This window comes from Glycine max, chromosome 18 (assembly GCF_000004515.6).
Source record: "Glycine max cultivar Williams 82 chromosome 18, Glycine_max_v4.0, whole genome shotgun sequence".
In the NCBI taxonomy this organism is placed as follows: Eukaryota; Viridiplantae; Streptophyta; class Magnoliopsida; order Fabales; family Fabaceae; genus Glycine; species Glycine max.
The window spans coordinates 2309437-2335136 of NC_038254.2; the positions used below are offsets into that span (position 1 = coordinate 2309437).

The 25700-nt window shown below is 33.1% G+C and overlaps 4 protein-coding genes and 1 non-coding gene across 8 annotated transcripts; 3 read left to right on the forward strand and 2 right to left on the reverse strand.

Moving 5' to 3' along the window:
• The first annotated feature begins 1856 nt into the window (after positions 1-1856).
• LOC100779171 (coronatine-insensitive protein 1) lies at positions 1857-5997 on the forward strand. Its single transcript, XM_003552463.5, has 3 exons — positions 1857-2690; positions 4067-4538; positions 4945-5997. The coding sequence occupies exons 1-3, from the start codon at positions 2212-2214 to the stop codon at positions 5764-5766; spliced, it is 1773 nt and encodes a 590-aa protein (XP_003552511.1). The 5' UTR covers positions 1857-2211; the 3' UTR covers positions 5767-5997.
• A 3668-nt stretch (positions 5998-9665) lies between these two features.
• LOC100783469 (transcription factor DIVARICATA) lies at positions 9666-12080 on the reverse strand. 4 transcript variants are annotated; one of them, XM_006601901.4, is made up of 3 exons: positions 11634-12080; positions 11044-11466; positions 9666-10485 (listed from the first exon to the last, which is right to left on the reverse strand). In XM_006601901.4, exons 2-3 carry the CDS (start codon positions 11439-11441, stop codon positions 9984-9986), a joined length of 900 nt encoding a protein of 299 aa, XP_006601964.1. In that variant the 5' UTR covers positions 11442-11466; positions 11634-12080; the 3' UTR covers positions 9666-9983. The 4 variants fall into 4 exon arrangements, with proteins under 4 accessions (XP_006601964.1, XP_006601965.1, XP_006601966.1 ...); XM_006601902.4 differs by having other exon boundaries at positions 11044-11461; positions 11675-12079; XM_006601903.4 differs by having other exon boundaries at positions 11675-12079.
• Positions 12081-14034: 1954 nt separating this feature from the next.
• On the forward strand, positions 14035-14107 carry TRNAR-CCU (transfer RNA arginine (anticodon CCU)). Its single transcript has one exon. It is a non-coding gene; the product is annotated as a tRNA-Arg (tRNA).
• A 2587-nt stretch (positions 14108-16694) lies between these two features.
• LOC100786122 (sedoheptulose-1,7-bisphosphatase, chloroplastic) lies at positions 16695-20147 on the reverse strand. Its single transcript, XM_003552476.5, has 8 exons — positions 19770-20147; positions 19466-19585; positions 19165-19350; positions 18225-18306; positions 17903-18124; positions 17425-17525; positions 17260-17331; positions 16695-17114 (listed from the first exon to the last, which is right to left on the reverse strand). Exons 1-8 carry the CDS (start codon positions 19866-19868, stop codon positions 16833-16835), a joined length of 1164 nt encoding a protein of 387 aa, XP_003552524.1. The 5' UTR covers positions 19869-20147; the 3' UTR covers positions 16695-16832.
• Positions 20148-22660: 2513 nt separating this feature from the next.
• LOC100793007 (uncharacterized protein At2g39920) lies at positions 22661-25613 on the forward strand. Its single transcript, XM_006601904.4, has 5 exons — positions 22661-22784; positions 23022-23171; positions 23750-24197; positions 24475-24675; positions 25135-25613. Exons 2-5 carry the CDS (start codon positions 23108-23110, stop codon positions 25334-25336), a joined length of 915 nt encoding a protein of 304 aa, XP_006601967.1. The 5' UTR covers positions 22661-22784; positions 23022-23107; the 3' UTR covers positions 25337-25613.
• The last annotated feature ends 87 nt before the right edge of the window (positions 25614-25700 follow it).

Below are 25700 nucleotides of genomic sequence, written 5' to 3' on the forward strand. Positions count from 1 at the left end.
CAGTTATTCAAGAAATTGTGAATTTCTGGATGGGGATTTTTCCTTTGCCTCAATCTGTTCTAGATCGGATCAACGCTTCGTGCCGTAATTTTTTGTGGGGCAAAACGGATATTGACAAAAATAAGTCCTTGGTTGCATGGTCAGTAGTTTGTTCTCCGAAAAAAGAAGGGGGTTTAGGTCTTTTTAATCTCAAGGACTGAAACCTTGCGCTTCTTTCCCGTATCCTGTGGAACTTTCATTGTAAGAAAAATTCTTTATGGGTTCGGTGAGTTCACCATTACTATTTCAGAGGGAGCGATATGTGGAATTACAATACTTCTTCATCAGATTCAGTTTTCATAAAAAAAATCATTCAAATAAGGGATTTTATTATCTCAAAAGAGCTAAGTACGGAAGATGCCAAAAAGAGGATTCAATCTTGGAGCACCAATGAACAATTGCTTGTTGGCAAAGTCTATGAACACATTAGAGGTGTCAAGCCTACTGTTAGTTGGTGTTCTGTTATATGAAACCCAACAATCCCCCCTAAGATGTCTTTCATTCTATGGCTTGCCAAAAGGAACCGGCTGCTTACTCTTGACAAAACTATTTTTTTGAACAAGGGTTCCCTCTGCCCTTTATGTTCAAATGAGGCTGAGTCAAATGCTCATTTGTTCTTTTCTTGCAGGAAATCTCTTTAAGTTTGGACTCACATTCGTGATTTGGCTCCTTTTCGCAGGCGTTTCACTTCTTTGCAGTGCATTACTGACTTTTTAATTAGGGGCAGATCCACATCAGATGTTCAAGGAAAATTTTGTTGCCTGACTATAGCAATTACAGTCTACTGCATCTGGTTGTCTAGGAACAAGCTGATTTTTGAAGATTATCAATTTTCTGTAGTAGAGGTTATTAGCAAGATTAAGTTTCTTTTGTATAGACAAGCGCACCTATTGCATTTGTTTTAGCATCTTGATATAGACTTTCTTGTATTAGGGAAGCTTTTGATTTTCTCTAGTTGCGGGGTATGCCCCGTTTATTGTTGTATCATTTTGGGTTTAATATAATTTAAATTTTTCCCAAAAAAAAAGAAAGGAAGAAATGCAATTCACATGAGTCCCACGAAAAAATTATGTTCCATCCAATTATCGACAAAGTAGAAAGGAAAAGAAACTATTTTTTGATAAAAATGAGACAAACCACGATTATTTTTCATGAAAGAGAACCCTACTCGAACTACATAAATTTTTGGCAAAATTGCATTTTTGGTTCCCCAATTTATTTTTAGTTTTAGATTTGGTCCCCCGATAATTTAATTCACGAATTGGGTACTCCTATTTTATAAGATCGTGCAATGTTGGTCCCCAGGCTATAATTAGACGTTGACCGCTAGCAAGTGATGTTGACTGCTACGTGTCACACTCTTATTGGATGATGACTGTCACGTGTCATGTTCTGATTGATCAATGAAAACAACGTATTTCACAGTAAAAACGTGACACGTGATAGTAAATTGTTAACGGTCAACGTCCAATTGTGCCATTGGGGACCAACATTACACGATTTTACAAAATAAGAAGACTGAATTTATGAATTAAAGTACTGGGGACCAAATTCAAAACTGAAGATAAATCGAAGGATAAAAAATGTAGTTTTATCTAAATTTTTATAGATAATAGAAATTTTTCCTCAAATATTTAATAAAATTTTATGATCATTTTTAGTTGAAGATTACTCATTAAACTAAAATAATTTTATTTCCTTTCATATCAAACAACTTTACAAAAATATTTGAATTATACTTTTATTTTTATTTATTTATTGTCTTTTCTTCTACTTTCGTGAATCAATGGTACCCTTGATAATCTTAACTTTGAACACCATTATACTTATCTTATTTTTTTTTGTTATTCTTATATCTTTTGGTCCACCACACGTCACACAGGCGACTATGGTTGCCGGAAACAAATCCGGATGGGAAAGGGTGTATGTAGCTGTTCCTAGGATGAATATTGTGATAACAGAACGGCGTTTGAAGCAGTGACGTGTTACATCAGTACATCACATCACATCACGTAAATATAGGTAATAAGCTCGGAAAAAGTTTTGTCGTTTCACACCCATCTGTTTGGCCCTACCATTTCCTCACTCATCATCCCCATAACCCATTCCCCTTTTGCCACTTGAACCAAAACCTCTGCACCTTTTCTTTTCACTCTCAGTCTCCGATCCAATATGACGGAGGAACGGAACGTGCGGAAGACACGTGTGGTCGACGTGGTCCTCGACTGCGTCATCCCTTACATCGACGACCCCAAGGACCGCGACGCCGTTTCCCAGGTGTGTCGACGCTGGTACGAGCTCGACTCGCTCACCCGCAAGCACGTCACCATCGCGCTCTGCTACACCACCACCCCGGCTCGCCTCCGCCGCCGCTTCCCGCACCTCGAGTCGCTCAAGCTCAAGGGCAAGCCCCGAGCCGCAATGTTCAACTTGATACCCGAGGATTGGGGCGGACACGTCACTCCCTGGGTCAAAGAGATTTCTCAGTACTTCGATTGCCTCAAGAGCCTCCACTTCCGCCGCATGATTGTCAAGGATTCCGATCTTCAGAATCTCGCTCGTGACCGCGGTCACGTGCTTCACGCTCTCAAGCTTGACAAGTGCTCCGGTTTCACCACCGATGGTCTTTTCCATATCGGTCGCTTTTGCAAGTAACTAACTCAATTAATTGCCCTTAATTATTGTTATGTTTCAATTTTTTTTTTCTTTCAGAATTAATCATGCTCCTAATCCTATATCCTACCACATCGCCTGCTGTAAAAAATTAATGAGTTAAACACCAAATTTAGTGATAGAAAGTTGACTTTCTCTAGCTAACTATGGGGTAACTAAATTTCAGTCACGAATTTTCTAAAGTTCGGGTATTAATTGAAGTGGTTTAATATAGTTTGAGTTTTTCTTTGAATATGTGTATCCTTATTCGTTGGATTATGTGACCTAAGATTCGTGGACTGCGTGTTTCGAACCTGCTTTGTTGTTGATACTTATTAAATACTGTGAATTTGGCTGATGGTGGTTGTTCTAGTTACTGTTTTTTGGATTTTTCAATGGTTAACTAGCAGCGCCAGGTGTTATTACCTGTTTTGCCTATCCTCCCTGCCTTTATTGCTATGTTTCCGTTCCAATTGTTTGGCAGAAAGTTTTTGTTATATAGCATTCAGCAATAAATTGTGCTTTCATCTGTTACGTTGACTCTTGAGGAATCATAAATTAATGAGGAGCGTACACCCCCCCTCCCCCCCCCAAAAAAAAAAGAATGATAGAGAAAATAATAGATGTAGGTGGGAGGACAAGACCTACTAGATCTGAAAAGAGTGAAGAAGTAATGAACTCTGGTAGATCTCTGAAGACTGTACCGAGTTGATATGAAGCCCTAGCTTGGCAAGTCCATCTACGCAGAAATTCTCCTCTCTCTAGCTAGCAATGTCGAAAATATCTCTCCCAGTCTCTAGCAAAAAAGAGGTCGAAATGATGTGATAAAAAATGAAGAAACATTCTTTTAAAAAAATAGAAGTAAAATGAGATGAATGAGAAAGTAGAGAGATATATTAATAATGACTACTAATTATTGGTGTATACGGTGGCAGATGTAGCTGTTTTAATTTTGTTTTAGTCCCAACGTCCAGCAATGCTTTTCTATTTTCTCTTGCAGAATTCCAAACGATTAAATGATTTGAATTTCATACTTCTGAAGTTTCAAATCTTCAAATTGAGAGAATTTTCTAGGGATTAATCATTCATTGACTTTGAGTAAGTCTAAAGAATATGAAGTTCTTATGTTTATTGACTAAAAATGTGGTGATCAGTTTCTGTTACTTGTAGCATAACTTTTATTTTTCATCGTATTTTTTTTAAATAAAATTTATATGATATGATGATAATAGGCATGTTTATTTGTAGGGGAAAATTCTAAACATATTAGAACTTTCATGTACATTGATCTGAGACTTTGTTTCTTGGAAGCTAGAATTTATGCCTACAGTTAATTAAATTATTGTGGCTCTCAGTAAATTTTTCTTTTTGGCAGGAGTTTAAGAGTCTTGTTTTTGGAGGAAAGCTCAATTCTTGAGAAGGACGGAGAATGGCTACACGAGCTTGCTTTGAATAATACAGTTCTTGAGACTCTCAATTTTTACTTGACAGACATTGCTGTTGTGAAGATTGAGGACCTTGAACTTTTAGCTAAAAATTGCCCCAACTTAGTGTCTGTGAAACTTACTGACTGTGAAATACTGGATCTTGTGAACTTCTTTAAGCATGCCTCTGCGCTGGAAGAGTTTTGTGGAGGCACCTACAACGAGGAACCAGAAAGATACTCTGCTATATCATTACCAGCAAAGTTATGTCGATTGGGTTTAACATATATTGGAAAGAATGAGTTGCCCATTGTGTTCATGTTTGCAGCCGTACTAAAAAAATTGGATCTCCTCTATGCAATGCTAGACACGGAGGATCATTGTATGTTAATCCAAAGGTGTCCAAATCTGGAAGTCCTTGAGGTAAGTTCCAGAACTTTGCTTATCAAGATTTTCATATTTACCTGTCAACCTCTCTATTCTATATATGCATTTCAATTATGAATCAGCATTATATTGCACATATATGTATATATATACAAGGGTTTGATAATGTACTCCCATTTGTTTTATAAAGCAAGTATGTTAACTAATTATGATCTTGAATTTGTTAAAATTCTCCAGTTAAAAAATCAAGTTGGAGGGATATTTTGTTAACAGTCATTTGTCAAATAGTGGAATGAATACTAAATTACTAATATACTCCCACTTGTTTTTTAGAAAAGCTACAATACAACTTATATACATAGTCTATTGAAATAGATTACTGGATATTTTAAATGACCAGAACCGCATTTGAAATGTTTATTGTGAACTGATACCTTGACAGACAAGGAATGTAATTGGAGATAGAGGGTTAGAGGTTCTTGGTCGTTGTTGTAAGAGGCTAAAAAGGCTTAGGATTGAAAGGGGCGATGATGATCAAGGAATGGAGGATGAAGAAGGTACTGTGTCCCATAGAGGGCTAATAGCCTTGTCACAGGGCTGTTCAGAGCTTGAATACATGGCTGTTTATGTGTCTGATATTACAAATGCATCTCTGGAACATATTGGAACTCACTTGAAGAACCTCTGTGATTTTCGCCTTGTGTTGCTTGACCATGAAGAGAAGATAACTGATTTGCCACTTGACAATGGGGTGAGGGCTCTACTGAGGGGCTGTGACAAGCTGAGGAGATTTGCTCTATATCTCAGGCGTGGCGGGTTGACTGATGTAGGCCTTGGTTACATTGGACAATACAGTCCAAATGTGAGATGGATGCTGCTTGGTTATGTGGGGGAGTCTGATGCAGGGCTTTTGGAGTTCGCTAAGGGGTGTCCTAGTCTTCAGAAACTTGAAATGAGAGGGTGTTTATTTTTCAGTGAACGTGCACTTGCTGTGGCTGCAACACAATTGACTTCTCTTAGGTACTTGTGGGTGCAAGGTTATGGTGTATCTCCATCTGGACGTGATCTTTTGGTAATGGCTCGACCCTTTTGGAACATTGAGTTGATTCCTTCTAGAAAGGTGGCTACGAATACCAATCCAGATGAGACTGTAGTTGTTGAGCATCCTGCTCATATTCTTGCATATTATTCTCTTGCAGGGCAGAGATCAGATTTTCCAGATACTGTTGTGCCTTTGGACACTGCCACATGCGTTGATACCTAGAGGCCAGAGCTGTGTATATATACCAGTTTTCTTTTGTTTTTCTTCTCCCCTTTCATATGCTGTTTCTATGTTCCTGCTCTATTTGTAGTTCATTTTAGACAATTAGTCTTGTAATAAGCCTGTGTTTTCATTTGAAATTCTGAAACGCTTCCCCTAACGCTATTGGCTCCCTTAAAAACTGAACATTCTCAATTTTGTGAATAAAAAGCAATTCTTCCCCCCTTTTGGATCTATCCTTTGAACAGAGCATAAGCAACCCTTTGAGCTTGGGTCACCTCTTATAGGTTGTTGGGTCACAACATAGGTTAGGAATGCAGGGGTGGCGCCGGCGGTACAATACAATGATAATATGAATTAAATATGTTTAGTTTCTCAAATACAGAATATGTCTGTTTTAGTCTTCCAAATTCTGAAACGATGTTATGATTTATGGTAATTTTTAACTGCTAAAATTCTGTTTTTAATTTAATTTTTTTAAATATGATTTCTAACGGTTAAAAATTGTTAGAATATAAAAAAATATTAAAAAAAAAACTTGACTTAAAACTCCTAAATCCCAAAGAGGTCAAACCAATAATCCTCCATCTCCATAATCAATCCCCACAATCAATATGAATAACCGCTGGGTTGAATCAAATCTTCAAATGAGAAATTCAAAATTTTCAACTCAAACATTGTTAATCCCAAATCCAAATAATTAAGAATAGATTAAGTCAACCAACATGAAAGGGTACTGTTTATTTATCGAAAAGGGCTAAAACTTAAAATTTTGATTCTAAGAGCTATACTCATCCAAATGGGGTGAATTTTATATCAAATCCTAAGTTTTTAAGACCTAATGAGTTCATTTTTGAAGTCTATGCACAGATATCAGCCCCAAAATCAAATTTCACGAAAAACAGAGGAAGCAAGTATCTTTATCTTAATAAGCAACCAGACAAGAATTTAGCAAAGTGTAAGAAAGAACACTAATGTTTCTTAAACGCTATTAAAGATCAAACAATTGATTTCACATACTTCTAAAGCAATAAAGCTCCCTCTGCGAAAAAACCAAAAGCGCCAATCACCATTTTCCTTTCATAAACAAATAATCCTAAGAGCCCAGTACCATGCATTCACATAAATTCTCCTTCGTGCTTTCTGTTTTGTAAAAGAGACAAGTTCCCACACAATATATTGAACGACTGTACACATCAGAATTTGACAACACCCCAACTAAACATAACTCCAATATGAGAAGAAATGTGCCTTCTTTAAAGCAGAGACTCTGGACTAGAGTTCACGAAAACTGCATAAGGTGCAGTTGCCAATCTCAATCACCCCTTTTTATTGATATAATGTTTACATTTTACTATATAAGAAAATACTTTTCACTATTGATTTTTTGTTGATTATATTTTTTTCAAATAAAAATATTTGTAAAATATTTTAAGTATTATTTTAAAAAATCCAAAGTTACCCCATATTAATATTCAATTTCTCCTAGTTGCGATACCAAAAAACAAAACAAAACTCCAAGTTCATGTTTCTCTCCAGAGGTCATAATCTCATATCTAGATTGAATTTAATTTGATGAACTTATTTGAAGTTTTTCGCCCATCCATGTTTATAAAACATGCATTTTTTTCCCTCTCCAAAATTGAGCTTTACCTATCTCAGATTATACACTCACTTAAGTTCAAACAATTATTGATCTAGGCATTCCTAGTAGTACCCATGGATCCATTGATCTAGGCTTTACCTATCTCAGATTATACATATCTATGTCGGCAACATTATAGTACAGTATGATCATGTGTGAAAAGGATCCATGGATATGTGGGCCAAACAAAAGTGTGAAGGAGCAATCCTTTTGCATAAGCATGGCAAATGCATCGTTGCTGTAAAGTTTAGCCCAATAAAGTTGCCAAGTAAAGATTTGTCTTAAATCTATTGAGAGGTTAAAAAAAGGGTAAAGAGAGGCAACTTGTACGGTTTATCTTTCTCTAGATACGATCAAACTTAAAATAAAATGTGGCCTGTGTAGAGAAGATTCGAGGGGAATAAATTTTCTCTAGATACGATCAAACTTAAACTAAAATGTGGCTGTGTTGAGAAGATTCGAGGGAAATAAATACCAGATAAATTTACATTAGTGTAATACAAGACATCATATAATGAAACTTGATACTACATTTTAATCTAAAATCTTTAGATTTAAATTTATAAGTTTTCTTCTCACTTTTATATGGTGTTAAATTTTTTCATTTTTATCCAATGTGAGATTTTACTTTAACCCACAGCATGAAGCTGAGCTTCTCTAGATATACTCGGCCATATATAATTCTAAAGTCGAAGGTTGCGTCATTTACAAAAGAAAAGTTAAGACAATCACATTCGTTGCATTGGGTTGGACCTTTGATGCGCTAATATCGTCATGCGTAGTTTGTAAAATGTACGACTGGTTAAAGACATGAGCACGGGCAATGAAAAGTTCATCCCTTCAAAGATGAAAATGTTGATGAATTTAATCATTCCTAGGATCTAAATTAATATTACAAAGGATTAAATTGATCGACTCTTTTTTTATCTCTTTCAAAGATAAAAGTGATATTTTTCAATTTTTTAAGAGACTAATATGCCTAATTCCAAATCTTTTACAGAACAAAAAATGGTGTTTTATTATAGAATTCACATTGTAGCTCCAAGAAAAACCGATCGAGTGACATCATTGCTTATTGTTGTTCGACATATTTTGAGATGGTGACAATCCATGTAATCCCACCCCACTCCCACCCCTCCTTTTCGAAATAATTAAGCTTTTATATATTTATGCAAACAAAAATGTTTTCACACCTTTAAAACTGAAAAGATTACCAAACAACTTGTGCTATTAATTTCTAAAATGAGCACACACAAAAATTCTATTGGGATGCATTTCTATTATAAACTCGGAAAGAGAGATATATATGCTTCACAAAGTTTAGTGAAATATATATTATTACCAGGCCAAGGAGCAGAAGTATTTAGGAGTTCAATGTACACTACGCATAATCTAAAGTTGGCGCTGCATTTATTCCTATTAATAGTTTTAGAGAAAACAAAATCCTCATAATGCATGCGGCTATAACATGTTATTGGGTTCTCAAGTAAAATAAAGAATCAAAATAAAGCATGATTGTTCCAGAGACCAACAAAAGAAGCAACAATGCTGACACAACAGTATTGCCCCCACAAAAAGGTAGATTTGGCCGAAGCAAAAAATATCAAAGAAAAGGAAGAACCGGATTGGCTGAAAAATCGAAAATAACAAAAGATGGCTATGATAGTGTGAGTCACATTGGCATTCCTACGTGAATCTGCCTATTTTTCTGACCCAATGAGCATGAGATTCAAGTTAAGTGGAATGCAAACTCAGATTCTACTACCAATAAAGAGATGCTGATTATCAAACCTGGTCAACTTGGCCATATTGCTCTCAAAAAGCATATGATTAATGATGGTGGAAAGTGTCTAAAGACAAAAAAGCTTACTATATCATCAGAATCTACCCAAAATTTCAATTCAAGTGCTCATGTGAGTCAGCCACATCAGCAAGTGAATTGGCTACCTACCAAAATATATGTACTATTACAAGCTATGTTTATGTAAGGTATATATGTCAAATTGTTTATATGGGAGTATTTAAGGAGCGTGTGCGTAAATAAGTTTTTGCAACAGTTATAACTATCTAATAAGTCCATTATTTTGGCTTGGGGTTACTTTTTTTTTTTTATTATTATTTTGGGAATTGGAACCCCGAAGTAAGAATTGAAAACGATCACCAGCTTTTAGATTCTCCTCACGTATTGATGGCTGAACATTGGTACCATTATGTGCTTTAATTTATAGTTTATTGGACAAGAATGAAAGGCTTCAAATTGAAAGTAAATTACATCTTAAAACCTTGATATTATTATGACACACGATTGATCTAATGGAATTCAATGATTACTGAATATTGTCTCGTTGCCCGAGACTGAGAATACCTGAATGGCGCATCCTGTGATGCAGATTGAGTCTATACAAAGAAATAGACATGTTAAATAACTGTCTGACTAGGAGTAAACACAGGGAAACTTGAAAAGGGTACATTAAACAGCTGAAGGAATGAAACATTATTTATGTTCATAACATAAAACAAGTATCCTTGGGTCTATGATCTATGTAGTAGAACCGGTATGCTGTTCATAACAAGATCAGAGTGCATGAATACCTTCCTTGTTGAAGTCTCTAGAAGTTGTCCTGAAACCCGAATTTTTAAGCTTAGCATAAGTCTCATGAAAGGCACATTCATAGAAATCTTGCCCTTGCAACTTGAGGGTCTTGGAAGAGATGCCAGATGAAGGTGACATGAACATATCATAATTTGGGTTGACAACCATACGTGACCCATTGTCGTGGTGATTAATCCATTCTAGTTGTACTTTTGGCATGCTAGTTAGCTTCTGTTGCTCAAAAGTCATGTGAGACTCATCATTGAGTAAAAGAGGCTTCTCTTGATCTGATGTAAGATTAACAATGGTGATATCATGGATACTAGGCCTCCTTTTATTGTCTTTCCCTCCAGAAAGCTTTTGCCTTATGTAATACTTTTGAGCATGGCTTGCCACTTGGGTGGGAGTTTTTGTGACCACAAAATTACGAGAAATGTTTCTCCAATCCCCTTTACCATACTTTAAAAGTCCCATCAGAAAACGTCTGAAACACAATACCCCAAAATCCATGTCAAGCACAGGAACCAAAAAAAAAAAATAGAGATTGAAACTGCATAAATAGTACCTAATTGAGCTAACTTAAGATTATGTTTAACATGTCAGCAGTTTCGGAATGCACACGATTTAAAATTTAATTTACAAGTAGTTTTCATCTGCCAAATTGGAATGTAACCAAGCTAGATTGACAAGGAAATATATCATAGAAGCCACAGGTATGAAAACAAACCAGTACGAGTTGTTTGTACAAGTTGAGTTGCTTGTGTCATATAATCATGATTCAATATCCTATATCAGTAAAAAGTTTTTATTTTGTCATTTAATTACAAATTCACAATTAACATATATGAGAAGTTTGTTAACTTTCATAATAATTATCTTAAAAATTATACTTACTGTGATTTTTGATTGATTGATAGTGTAAATTTTTTTACACCAGAGGTGCATTGAAATTAAACTCCTGCTATATTTTCATTAACTCCCCCCAAACCAATGTAAAACATAAACAAAAAAAAAAAAGACAAAGGAAGATGATGAAAGTCACCTGTGTTCCTCTTCTGTCCAAGGAACCCCTTTCTTCCTCTCCTGATCAGAACTCCTGAGAGTTGCAGGCTTCTTTCTGCATGCATCATAACATTGGTTGTCAACCATCTTCAATGTGAAAGAAGAGGTAGGGTATCCAGGAACTGGAATCCTCCCTGCTTCTATTTCACAAACATCTTCTTCCAATTCTCTGTATTGTTTGATGACATCATAGACAGTTTTTCCAGGTAGCATGGCTGCAACCCTCAGCCATCTGTCTGGGGTATCCTTATCATATATGGCAAGGGCACTTTCAAACTTCTTATTCTCTTCTCTTGTCCATTCTGTGTAGTGGCTTTCTTGAGAAAACCAACTTGAATTTGACATAAAACAAGTTTGATGTGGAGTCTCGAATTCCATACTTTACAACACAAATTGCCCTACACTAAAGAGATGGAAATGAGAAACTAGAAAGAAATGCACAACAGTTAAGAACTTATGAAACTTTGATTCAAGGGGCATGGAATTGAGAATCCTTCAACTGTAGTCAAGAATCTACTTTCAGTGAGAGCACAAACTAAAGAATCTGAAAAATTAAAGTTGAACTTCTACCCTTTAGAATCGAGGAGAATCTTGGAAAAATCATGACGTACCCAGAAGTGAGAGCTTAGAAATATGATAGCAGTGATAAATGTTAAAATCCAATAGCAAGTTGATGCAGAGTGAACAGTGATATCCCAAATGATGAGAAAAGAGAGATTCTTTACAATCAGGTAAGGAAAAGCAAGAAGGTGTTTCCTTTTGTCATTTCTTCCTGCTGAAGCAACTGTGAAAGCAAATTGCAGATGACACTAACAAAGTGAAAAACTGGAACTGAGAGATAATAGGAATGGGGGTTAATGAATTTCAAAGGATTAGATTTGGATCTGTTGGTAACTCTGGTTGCGTTGTGTGTTCAAAAGAGAGAAGAAGCAGGAATTGATGTGAGAGAAATGGCTTGAGATGAATGTAAAAATCAGTTGCTAGCAGTTAGAACTGGTGACAAAATTCAGTTCTGTTTTATAAGCATTTAATTAATCACATTTTTGAAACAGAAAAAAAAAAAAGACACTTCTAAGGAAAAAGGAGTTAATACAGAGGATCAGTATTTGTCCATAATTTCTTAATGTCAAATATTGCCTCAAACTTTAGTTAGAGCAACTTAATATGCTGGTATTCAATTAGAGGATACTTAACTATATTTTTATTTAGTGAAAAACTAGGAAACAAGTTAGTTTTTTTTAATGTGTGATTTAATTAATCCCTTAAGTATATTAATTAAGGTTTAATTAGTAGCTGTGTGTATGAAAGTAATTTTATCAAAAATAAAATTCATTTCCTCAATCTATTTCAAAAAGAATTAGTCTCTACCTTTCTAACTATTAATACAAAAATAAGTAAGAGATCAAATGGTTTAAATGCATATATTCAAATAATTTCCAAATTGATAATTTTTTTTATGCCAAAGACAACATTGAAAATGGTGAGGGGGAAAGAGTGTGATGAAAGTATAAATAAACTTAAAATAAAGTAATAAAATTATCAATTTTAAGAGTAAGGAAAATACAGGTAGAATGAAGTTTTTCATTTTGATCAAGACAATGATAAAGAAAAAATACACAAGGAAAAAAAAACGAAGGTAACATTATAATCTTTGAATCTTCAAGAAATATTGGGATTTTCGTTTAGAATTGAAAGCTGAAACACCAAACGTGTATAACTTCAGACCACTCCATCCCAATTTACATTAATTTGAAGGAAAATGTTTTGTGAAAAGCTATCTAATTGACTAGAAAGTAATTAAATTATATAAAATAATAAATATCCTATACATTGTATAAATGAGTACTTTTAAATAAAAATAAACTATTCTGAAAATATATCAATAAATTAATTTAATAAAAAAAATTATTTTATTAATGATAAAAATATAAAATAAATGCCACTTGCAGTTATTTGATTTTTTAAAATTTAGAAAATCTTAAAAATTGGTTTAACTGATGAAAGATTATTTTCCTAGCGACTTACAAATATCATTATATCTAATATTGATGAAAAAAAGTTTTAATATAAAATTTTAAAAATCTGGTATCATAAAATGAGGAAGACTTTATGTAAAAATAATAATAATAATATGAGGAAGACTTTATTGTTGAATTTGTAACTTTAGAATGTTATTTCGTCTTTCTCGTTTCCCATGAGTAGTTTTCGTACAAGGCAATTATATTCAAGTTTGACAATAAATTTGAGTATTTTTTCTCAACAATTGAAATAGGATTTGTCATTTTTTAAGAAACTATTCTCTTTTGTTAAACTCATTTCACTTGATAAAATGAATTAGGTTTTAAACGTTTTACCATAAACTTTAAAACTTTGTTCAAAATTTTATTTCATCTTTTAAAATCTCAAAATTAATTGATTGTAAGAATTTAAAGCTAATTACTAATGATGCTAAAAAGAGGAAAAACATCTTTATATATTTTATATATTAAAATAAGTTAAAATATAATACTAATAATCTTTCAACATATATAGGGAGCTTAATCTTTTAAACTATAGATGACGTCATTTTAAACTTTATTAAAAAGAGAGAAATATTTTTCTATCATGTTATAAGAACAAAATAATTATCTATAATAAAGTATTTTTTATTAAATTTTTTTATTCACACTATAAAAATCTAAGACTTTGTTTAAGATATCTAAATATAATTTTCTTCTTACCAATGTAATATTAATAATACAATTTGTACTATAAATTTCTATTAAAATTTATGATATAAGAATGGGTCAATTTAAAGATAAAATTTTAAATTTACATCAAAATCATTTTACTAAAGCAAACCAAACAAATGTTGGTACTTTGAAAATTTCAAACTTCCTTTTCACAATCAACATGTATTGGGTTGCATACTACTAAGGAAGTTAACAGTCCTTGATATATAAATAATAAAGGAAGCCCTTCAAGTTAACTAGCGCTTGTAGCTCAGTGGATAGAGCGTCTGTTTCCTAAGCAGAAGGTCGTAGGTTCGACCCCTACCTGGCGCGCCTTTTTTGGTTATGCATATAAACTTTAAATCATGCTAACATCATAAACTTTTATGTCTCTCTTAGGGTTCGTGACATCACATGCTGTTTAATGTAGTGTGCACTCAAATTATCTCTCCCCAATTCAATTTTTCATGCTTTTCTAGCGCTTGGGAATTTCCATTTTCTACAAAGAATGCCATTTGATGGTGCAACCGGTTAGTGTTCATGGAAGGCCTATGATTTGTTTGGTGGCAGATCATATTTTAGAGCATGATTATGTACACCTTCAACATCTGATCACTCATACTAAAAAAGAAAAAGAAAAGGTCAACCTCACATAAAAAGAAAATTGTATGTGCATGGAAATATTTAAGCCCCAGATACAGGTAACCTCATTAGGAAATATAGCTGAAATAATTAACACTTGCAAAACATTAACACATATTTTAATGTTAATATGTGAATAAAAGTTGTTAAATAAAGTAAAAGAAAAGTCGTTAAATAAAAAGTTATGCACGTTGTTTTGTAAATCTCAATAAATCAAATCTTGATCATTAATATATAATTAGTTTTTGTACACATGTTATACACATGGCATTTATTTAGTTTTTTTTAAGAACTAAGATTATATTATTTCATTGATAATTAAAGACTAAATAGAATATGAGATACATTTAAACATCTTGACACCCTTATTAATTTATGGCTAACAAGAATAACTTGTTTCCTAGTAAAACTCACTACTACTAAGTTTGGAATATTTGATAGAGTTGCCCTACATTTGGCTAATATACATTAATTAAAATCAGAAATACTTCCTTTAGTTTCAAATGTAATCAACAAAAATTTCCCTTTATATATATATATATATATATGAAAATCTCAACTAAGACCCTATTTAATGAGATTATTTTTAAAATACTATTCATTTAATAAGTTTAAATACTTTTTTATATTTAATAAGAAGTTTCAACCAGAGATAGTTTAAAATATGTATTTTTTTTTCTTATATTTCAAACAGAATTAAGTATCCTTTATGGAACTTGCAACATCATCAACTACTGCTTTACAATTACTTTCAAAAATAATATTTTGCATACCCAGTTCAGAAACCCATTGAATTGCTTTGAAAAGAGCCCATGCTTATGCTTCCAATGGAGAAATAAAGGCTTCTGAAAAAACAGTTTTGCGCTAATGCTAATTCATCAATGTTGTTAATGCATTTGAAAATGGTTGCATCAACATTGCATTTGAAAAAACCAGTTGAAGGAGGCTGCCACGTTGTTGGAATTGGAACATGAGAAATGATCGATGCAGCGTCGAAAATTGTCTTATCCTGAAATTCATGTTGCTTAGTGTACACTGCAGTGTTCGTAATCTTTATTAGTGTTCTCCGCCGTGAATGAAACTCCTCCTATCGCCTGATGAATTTTTAAGGTTTAATTTTTTTAATTCTAGCAATTTAGTATTTTTTTATTTTTCATCCTTGCAAGATTATTCTTTTATTTTTAGTCTTTACAAATTCTGTTTAATTTGTTTTCGTCCTTCAAACCGTCTAAATAATACTTTTTTCAATTGTTCAAAAGGATATTTAAAGTGTTTTAAGGAAAAAAATAAAATAAATATTTTTTATATAAGCAGTCTTACAGTAATCCCGTATATCCTACGGCCAAGATGATTTTCCCACTCGGCTCTCCCACAACAGACTACTCCGGTTAAGGAATTCTGTTGGTCTTTATTGGAGTGTAGTTAGATAGTAACTAGTAGTTTCTCTATTCAGCACAGTATAAATATTACCATTGTAGTAGAATTTAGTAAGTGAATGAAATACATTTTCTAAAGTTTCATTTATCTGTCAATTGCAATAGTCTTAATGTATTATAGACTATAGTTGTATCCTTGTATGGTACTTTTGGAGTGTTTAAAACTATTGAGGTGATTTATGAGCAGAATTCTGATTGGAGGTGTAGATTGGTGGAATACTGGATCGTGGGGGTGGAGGTCACACGTTGGGACAGCAGTTTATTTATATAGATTCGTGCTGAATTGTATTTGTTACTTTTCACTCTTTGTATTTAATTACCATACATCACAAGATGAGTAGAGGGAATGCATTATGCTATCAGGAGGTTGGTTAGTTGGGACTTGGGAAAGGGTTGTTGTTTTGGTGGTATGTTGCTTTATGAGATGTAGGTCAACAACCAAAACACTTGCCACTTTTTGTACTGTTTCGGGCCTGGTTTTTGCTAGAACTTGTTACAATACTCAGGCCCATGTTATAATATATCCTTTTGCTAGAACTTGTGACAAGACTCAGGCTAATGTTTCGGGCCTGGTTTTTGCTAGAACTTGTGACAAAACACGTGCCAGTTTTTGTACTGTTTCGTAGACCTTTGACTTAATAGTTGTATATATTAGTTGTTATGCATAAAATATATGTAGGTAATACTATATCACAGTATAATTTTGAAAGAAGATTTCATCATTTTGCATTTATGCTGGTATGTACTATTGAATTGTAATCTATATTTATAGACCCTTTAAATATTATGACCATGTTGTTTTCTATTAAGGACAGTTTTTTTATTTTTGTCCAGATCCAATCAGCCATACCAACATAATTTACCTTGTTATTATAGTGATAAACAGAAATGTGACTAAATTGCAGGTACTTGTCTGAAGATAGCATATATCTTTTTCTAAAAGCAGATAAAAATAGACAATGAATTGCAGGTTTAACAGATTAAGCAGCTGCTCCAACAGCTACACCACCCTTGAGCCTGGATTTACCATACAGGGTTTCTTCAAACCGGATTATCTCATTCTTGGACCCATAAGCAACTTGAGTTCTGTCATCAATGTTACTGATGACTTTGTCTAGCACAGACTGATGACCATCACTGCTGTAACCTCCAGCTTTTTCAATCAAGAACCCCAAAGGAGCTACCTCAAACAACAGTCTCAGTTTGGCTTTGGCTGATGGTGATGACACGTTGGTGAAGATTCCTTTTTCTTTTACAATAATCTGCAGATAGATGACATTTTGAAAGCATATAACATTATTATCCTAGCCTAGGTTGATAGTGAGCTCACAGAACATTCATATCTCTGAAATAATACAAAAAACTAGATCATATTAAAATGTAATTTGATTGTGTTAAGAAAAGAACCTGGTTGACGTCTGGCACCATTCCTCCAGTGTATCTCAATGTGTACTTTTCATTGACATAGTAATCGATCAACTATTGGATGACAAAGAAAGATGTAAGTATTCATTTATACACACCATAATTACACTAAAATCTTCCTTTACTGATATAAGAACACAGGTAGACCTTAGCATAATCGGGGTTGTCAGATGTGGCTCTCAAATTTCCTGGGGAGAACAGTTTTCCTTCACCAATTTCTGTGGTCTCTTTGACATGCTGCCATTTTCCTGAAATATGAATATATGTTAGATATTTTTGTCATGTGATAAAGTTTGAATAAGACTCCTCTAAATCTAAAGGGAGTTTATCTAAAATGAGCAAGGATATATGTATAACTGAAAGTTCGTTGTGATCTTAACCCACTAAAATTTAATGGTGGACACATCCTTGTTCAATTCAGAGACAAGCTCGCCTTGGGGAATCTTTATTTTTTTTTCAAAAAAAGATTTATGCTAATGAAAAACAATGAAGGAACGAACATAAACAATTTTCATGTTGAGTGGTCTGGCATGTCATTGACAAGTTTAATTTTAAATAAACATATGGTAATGTGTGACACTACTTCTTTACTAGATTCTTATAAATCTTATGGCATCAAGCTGACCTTCATCAAGCAGAAGAAATTCATGGGTGCCAGGGAAGTCTTTTAGAGCAAGCACATATGTTGTTCTAGGACCCAAAACCCCCATGGCTGCAGCAACTTGATCTCTTCCGGTGATCCCAGTCAACTTATCTCCAGGCCACACACCAAAGATGGTGCCTACTGTGAAATTTGTGTCCACAATGCTGGAGCCATCAAGGGGATCAAATGCGACACTAAATCCACCTGTTTTTTTTGCGTATTCACACAAATGCAAAAGTGACATTTTTGTATTAGAGACAAGACTCAATTTAATTGCCAGTTTAATATAACTATTATGGCAGACCTTCAACTGGACCTCCCATGTCCAGGAGCTCAGGATTTTCTTCAGAGCAAGCATACTTGCAGAAATGAGAGTAATTTAAGGCCTATGCATAGAACATTGGAGACGTCAGTTTCATTGCACATTGAATATAATGACACATATTTTATATGCATTGACTGTGTAATGGTTTTTTTTACACTATTTTTCAATTCTAAATCGTTATATATGATAAGATTGTTGATTTTTATAATAATTATCTTAAAAATCATATCAACGATGACTTTTGATTGTTTGTTTGTGTTTAAGGGTGCATGTCTATTAAACTCTATATTTGTGAAAAAAACCAAGAGTTCAGTTCTATGTAAGATCAAAGAAGTTCATCATCAGTCCTGACATTAACATAACCGAGTGCCCTTTCATAAATGAACTCTGGGGAAATAAAACTTTAGATGGAAATGGTTTGGTACATCAGATCCCAACTTAACAACCTCTTTGAATATATGGTAATGTGTGATTACGAGGATGTGAACATTTTTTAGCCTATTCTAAGTGAAATTTTTGGAAAAGCTAAATTGAGAAGACTTCTGCATATTAGCTCATTTAATAGGAAAAGCTAATTTAAACTTATAGGAGAAGTTTATTTTAATTTTCTCTTACTTTATTCTCTCATAAGTCCTTACGAGGAAGTTTATTTAAACACGGTCAAATAATAATTGAAAACTAAAGTACTTCTCTTGCTAAAAATACTACCGTTGAAGGGAAATGATTCATGCATGTCATTTTTCATTTCAAAATCTTATGCAAAAGCCACACACTTATGTGTCCCGTGTTATGACCAATCAATATTGCATGAATTGGGTTAGTTAAACTATAAGTGTGGAGAAATATGATGCACGAGAATCAGGATTTTAATTTATTGTTTAATTAGGAAGAAACTTATTTACAATATCACTGGCCTAACCTCAAAAAGAAGCTGATTAGCTAGCAAATCCACTGCAAGCTGCTCGTCCCCAAAAGTATTAACACATTGTGTTCCACCACAAGAAGCCGTCTTCACTTTGAAGGAAATTGTTCTTAATGCTTCTCCCATGGACACCAACAACCTGATCAACCCCTTATCTGGTGTTGCTTTTGTGAGGAATTCTTCCTACAACACACAAACACCAACATCACTTTATTTCACGTGCATGTAAACCAAAATACCAAAAATGTTGGCTAGTTTGACACTGCAAGAACTTTCTACTGAGCAAGTAACTACTCACCAGACTGTCACCAATTTCACATCTGGTCACGAGTGAAGTATTCTTTGTCTTTGAAACCTTTAGTGTTGATTTGGATGCCACTCTTAGAGATTCTCCAAATAAAGAGCTCGATTTCAGACTCTGTCATTGCAAACAAGTTTTATTTGATTAAACATCCATCCTCTTTTCTTCAATTTGGTGTCTAGATATCTCACATAGAAGAAGTTAGTCACATAAAGAAAAAGAATAAACTATGTATGGTAGCACTTTCAAAGTGTAATCGAAAAGATTCAATCATGCAAATGAGAACACTGATTCTGCATACCCTCAAGCCAAAAGATGGAGAGATGGAGGGTGGAGAGTGCTTGGAAGAAACACTAGGCAGGAAAGGCCCGCGAGTGTAGCATGCTATGCCTGTTTCCATGGCTGCAAAACGATGTTCAAAGGCTTGAGGATGTTATGTTGTTTTGTACTTATGTTATTGCAGTGATATTTGATAGTGAGACTAAGAAAGGAGAGGAGGAGGGGATAGCAATTTTAGATATGTGGCTAACTATGTGTGTAGTGCCACGTGGCAGGTGCTGAGTAGATAGGCTAATGAAACTGCATTTGGGTATGAAATATTTAGCATCGCAAGTATTTATGTGGTTGTGCTATGGCCCTATATAAAAAGAGATATGGTAGGGAGATGCTACTTGCTAGCCCCCACTGTTTTTAGTTAGTTAGTGACTTTGTGCATATATAACTCTGTTCTTCTGCATACGTGTGGTGTGGTCGTTAATATTTCACTTGTTAGTGCCATAACGTTTAGTTAATTATCAAATGCACTTTCTGTGTAGAGAAAGCTAAAAATCTTCACCAAACTTTCTTAAGCCACGAACACTGTTTTATCATTCATGTGGCCTAGAACGTGTAATTAAGCAAAGGAAGAAGGCATTCATTTTAGAAAAATCTAATGAGGTTGTTGTTACAAAATTCTTAGCAAATTATGCTTTTGGATTTTAGAATGAAATTAAGATAACAACTTTGATTCGACTTGCCTTACATCAAACATAAGTGGGATGAAAATAGTAGCTAACTAGCTAATTTAGACACGACTGAGGATGGGGTCTTAGTCTTTCAAGAGATTTCAGTTTTTTTTTTTTTGTCTTATGGGGATTGTTAGGGGTTCGTTGCTCAGAAGTTTAATTTAGTTGTTAATCCTTTTTTAAAAAAATTCCCGTAAAACAAATCAAAGAGTATGAACTTATTGACATTTCCGGCAAAAGAAGGGATAAAAAAAAGAATATGAATTTATTGAGATTTAGAGTGAGTGAGTGTGTTTTGTTTCAATTCATCCTTAAACTTTATCATTTTTGCAAATATACATCTTGAACTTGAGTTTCATTCTAATTGATCCTTAAAATCTATTCTTCTTACAAGTAGTTAACGTTCTTTCTATTAAGTTAGAGCTAAATTATTTATCTTTTTTGCTGCAATTAAAAACAATTAAAAATTCTTATTTTTATTTTAAATTTTATTATGTTTTAATGTTTGAAACAAATATAAAAATAAAATTACTAAATGATTGGGATTTAAAATAAATAAATAAATGGTTGATATTTTTTTAGTAGTTTATCCCCGATTTAATCTCAGAGACTATTTACAAAAGGAGTAAGTTTTACAAATTATTTGAAATAAAATAAATTAAGATTTTTATGTGCAAAAAGAGATAAAATTTAAAGATCAATTAAACAAGGCAAAATTAAAGTTTAAATTATTTATTTGCAAAGACAGTAAATAGTAACTCTAAAGATGTGAGTTACTTGTTAGAACCATAAAATTTTGTGAGGATGGGAAATAACTTATCTAAAGTTATTTTTTAAATAACTTGATCCATCTTTTTTCAATAAACTTATTAACCTACTTATACTAATATGTTTATTGATTTATTTATAGGCCTTATTTCGAAACAAACTCTTAAATAGATTTTAAGTTAAGTTAGACTTTTAAATAAGTAAAAAAATGACAGATAAATAAGTTAGGCTAGACTTTGTAATTATGAATAAAATCATTCTCAGATTTTATAAAGCTTAAACTAACTTGACCCACTTCTATATTTAACTATTTCAAAGACAAAAAAGTATTGATTTTGAATTGTTCAAATAAAAAAAAATTTCACACCTTTTCTATAATAATATTTACAAAGTAAAAATTTCTTGTATTTTATCTATTGTTAGAACAAAAATTAGTAGTAATAGCTCTGTAACAAAGAAAAAAAAAGTCTTCAAGACACGTGTCAAACATTGCCTCTAACAATATATCTCAATAAATTTTGAATGTAATAATAGTAATGGTGAATTTCTTTCGAGATATAATGGAGTCCCTTAATTAGATTTGCACACCCATAATTAAGTCTTCAAAGAGACATCCTTTTCATGAAAGAACAATATAACTATATATAACATTTCACACTCGTAAATTTTTGTGAAAGAACACACTTTTTATGAAAATGATACAACATTTAATATACATTCTGATGGAAGGATTATATCTTTTATGAATATATATATATATATATATATATATATATATATATATATATATATATATATATATATATATATAATTTCATGAAATGATACTTTTCATTAATGTGAAAATCTCTCACATTTATGACTAATTTTTAAATGTACGATAAATTTTCATATTACAGCACATCACAAAATATTCATTCCAAGATAATCAATATTATAATTTTTTTATTAATTATATAATATAATTATTCATACTTATACTTTACCATAATAATTTATATGTATAGATTAATAATTTTCTTCTTTCAATTATACTTTATCCTGTATTCTATTAAAAAATATAATAATGTATTTTCTAAATTTAAACATTATAATTTAATATATTTATATTTTTTTAGTTGTTTTTAATTTAATTTTAAGTATAGATGAAAAAGACATTCTATAATTTCAATTTCACACATGAAACAAACAGTAAAACAACACGCAAAAAGGCAAAATCAGAAACAAAGGAAAGACACACAAAAACAAAGGAAGCTTCCTTCCGTGTCCGCATTCTCTGCTGTCTCAAATGCAACTGAATGAATCTCACCGTTAATTTCACTTTTGATATATTAAAAGGTTAATAAAATTTAAACTAGAAAAAATTTAAACCGTTGGATTGTGAATGCAGAATCCTACAATCACAGTACGGTTACTAGCAAAAGAAGCGGCGAAATATATCCATAGCAAAGCATTTGTTTTGGCATTCTTAACGAAAATAGATAGATATCCTATTTTTCTTTTGTCAAGATTTTTGTTTTGGCACAGAGTGATGTCTTTCTCAGGTGCTTTTTCTCATTCCACAATATAATTTCATCATCTCGTTCTGAAAGTTTGAAAGAAAATAAAATTACAAGTTTTTTTTAAGAAGAAAACAGCTAATTATATTTAGTTTAAGAATAAAGTTTTGTTCTTTTTCTGTGCCCCCTCAGTGAAAATTGCATATCTCAGACCCTTGTGTTGATGCTTTTGAATTTGAGGTTATGAATGATGAGCAAATGAATTCATGTTAAATTATATAGGCTATTATTCCTTTGGCACCTGGAAGCAAAGTGGAGGTGCTACTTGAACTGGATTATAGGTTCATATTAGCTTGCAGCTTGAAGCTATGTCTGCATATGCTCATCAAATGGAGCAGCAGTACTCTGCACCTAGTCTCTCGGATGATTCTGGTATGTAATGCTATTTTCTCACCCTTTAACTAAGAATTATTAGAAAATAAATAAAAGTACTATGATCTATTGTAGAGCCTACCCCTAAATAGTTTAATGTTTAGAGTTCAGTAATTATTCCATGTACTTACCTTTATGCAATTATCATATTCATCAATGGATTAACTTGTAAAAAGTAGTGTTTTAGGGATCACAACTTTGTACTCCCCCTCCAATGACAACAAAAGCCTTATCCCGCTTGCTGAAGTCAGTTACATGGATCACATGGTGTCATTCAACTTAGTTAAAGACTGAGTGATCCATGTTAAGTATATTAATGAATTTTACGTTAGCTGGCGAGAATCTAGCACAAACCTCCTCTTCTTTTACCCGGGCTTGGGACCAACTTTGTTCTCCCCCTCCAAGAACCAAAAAAAAAAAAAAAGGCTCTTCAATTGATTTGATTCAAGTTGGACTAGTTTACCTTGAAGAATGACTTACTAACTGTATTTGATGCTTGTGTTGGCTGATAACAATTTCTTGGTTATCTTATACTTTTTTGCTTCTTCCAAAAGAATCTTTTTCTTTCGCGTTTGCAGAGACAGGAGGCCATTATGAATTAGAATCAGGATTCTTCATGAAATCGTTTACTGCAACAATCTTCGTTGCTTCACTTGTCACTCTTGGAGTTCTACTAATTACTTTGGTGATTTCCTTGGTGATTATGCTGCAATCCTGTCAAAGTAAAAGTGCCGGAGGAGTTATCGAGCTTCTGAATATAAATGAATACTACAGTTATTGCAGGGTGTATTCTCTGCATGCTGAGCTCAATAACTTAGAAGGATATAATCTTCCTAGAATCTGCAGAGACCTGGCTGTACACTATATCAAAGTAGGCCAATATGCTAGAGACTTGGATTTGACTATGTCTTTGATTGACGATTATTTCAAGAGTGTTAGACCTGCAGAGGATGGTTTGGATGTGGTTTTGATGGACATAGATGACATTTTTCCTCGGAACTCTGACTCTTTCAATTTGTTTCACAGGTAGTCTCTTGCAATTTATGTTTCCTAATAATACAGGATGATCGAAAATATAGATTATTACATCAGATACAACTAGTATTGTGGTGACTAAATTTTTTGCTAGTGGTTTGTTACTCTAACTTGCATCAGTTCACCAATTTATATTTCTTTCTTTTTAAAGCTCTGTTGATTATTAATCTAGCACCCTTTATGTTATTTTCTAACTTGATGCTGATCTTTATTATCTGTTATTGTATTGCATATAACATAACTTAACAAGGGGTTTCTTTTGGTGTAGGTTTTACAATGACAGCACTAGCAACTGTATTAAAGAGGCAAAAAATGTAAAGCTCATGTTTGTTTCTAGACTATACATGTACCTTCAAACTGGTGGATGGTCTATAATTTTGTTATCGAGAGAGCCTAGAACACACCGAAACGTCACCATTAATCATCTTGACTCTGCGGGACTTAGAAGTTGGTCTGCCTTGATGATGAGGTATAGTGATCATGTTCCTTTTATATATCCAAGATCAAGCCTTGTTATGAATAGAATATTTGGATTAGATTTAATTTTTCCAGAATCAATTTCAAAGCCATGTTGAAAGCCAAAGCAACAAAACTTCCACTTTTTTTTAATTTTTCACCATGATTTTGGGTCCTAGAATCTATTATAGTAGCTATCCAAACATGCTAGAAGTTTTATGGGTTCTCAATCAGTTATGCTTTAAATAGCTCATCTCGGATTGAGGTTTACATACATATTTTAGAAGTGCTGTAAAAATTTCAGAATTTAAGTTGACTTGTTATCTAGTTATCTATCGGGCTACCATTTAAGTTAGCTTTAGCTTTTCCAAAAGCATTATAGAGGTGCATTTTTACAAACTTAGCTTTAGCTTTACCAAAAGTATATTATAATAACTGAATCTTATGCTGCCAATAATTTGCATTTTTGCAGAGCAGAAGATTCAGATCCTACCAAAGGGTATGAGTATTTCTCTAGGCAAAGGAATGTGATAAGGAAAAAGGGCTTCAGAATAAAAAGTATCATAAGTAGCCATATGGATGCAGTGACTGTTCCAGAGACCGAAGTGCGAAATTATTTGCTTCCAGGCCATCTATGTGACAAGTTTGAGAAGCAGGTAGAGCATAGATCCTGAACGTTAGTTTCATGATTCATCCTTCAGGAAGAGAGTTCCATTCAATTATATAGGTTCTTAATCTCTGAATCTAAGTTTGTTCTTGCTACTCATTTAACATCAATACTACGTAATTTAATCTTACCTCGAGGCTTAGAATAGCTCTCCACCTTAGAGTTTGGTAATTGGTTTGTAGTTGTAGATACTTGCACACTACAATCAAATATCTTTTTTTTAAGCTGTGACGTGTGACATAAACAGTGTTGCATACATATATGAAGTTTTTTTTTTTAATGTATGATCACCGCAATATGCTTGAATACAAGCATGGACGTGCGAGGCGTTTTATGCAACCAATGTGAGATTTACCAAACACAACGTACAA

Bases quoted from the DNA above. Each gene is read 5' to 3' on its own strand.
- LOC100783469 (XM_006601901.4), bottom strand. From the start codon at position 11,441: ATGGAATTCGAGACTCCACATCAAACTTGTTTTATGTCAAATTCAAGT. The intron at 10,486-11,043 runs GTGACTTTCATC...ATTGTGTTTCAG, and splicing joins TGGACAGAAGAGGAACACAG to ACGTTTTCTGATGGGACTTT.
- LOC100786122 (XM_003552476.5), bottom strand. From the start codon at position 19,868: ATGGAAACAGGCATAGCATGCTACACTCGCGGGCCTTTCCTGCCTAGT. The intron at 19,586-19,769 runs GTATGCAGAATC...TTGCAATGACAG, and splicing joins CTCCATCTTTTGGCTTGAGG to AGTCTGAAATCGAGCTCTTT. The intron at 18,125-18,224 runs GTCTGCCATAAT...CAAAAAAAACAG, and splicing joins CATGGGAGGTCCAGTTGAAG to GTGGATTTAGTGTCGCATTT.
- LOC100793007 (XM_006601904.4), top strand. From the start codon at position 23,108: ATGTCTGCATATGCTCATCAAATGGAGCAGCAGTACTCTGCACCTAGT. The intron at 23,172-23,749 runs GTATGTAATGCT...TCGCGTTTGCAG, and splicing joins TAGTCTCTCGGATGATTCTG to AGACAGGAGGCCATTATGAA. The intron at 24,198-24,474 runs GTAGTCTCTTGC...CTTTTGGTGTAG, and splicing joins TCTTTCAATTTGTTTCACAG to GTTTTACAATGACAGCACTA.
- LOC100779171 (XM_003552463.5), top strand. From the start codon at position 2,212: ATGACGGAGGAACGGAACGTGCGGAAGACACGTGTGGTCGACGTGGTC. The intron at 2,691-4,066 runs GTAACTAACTCA...TCTTTTTGGCAG, and splicing joins CATATCGGTCGCTTTTGCAA to GAGTTTAAGAGTCTTGTTTT. The intron at 4,539-4,944 runs GTAAGTTCCAGA...ATACCTTGACAG, and splicing joins CAAATCTGGAAGTCCTTGAG to ACAAGGAATGTAATTGGAGA.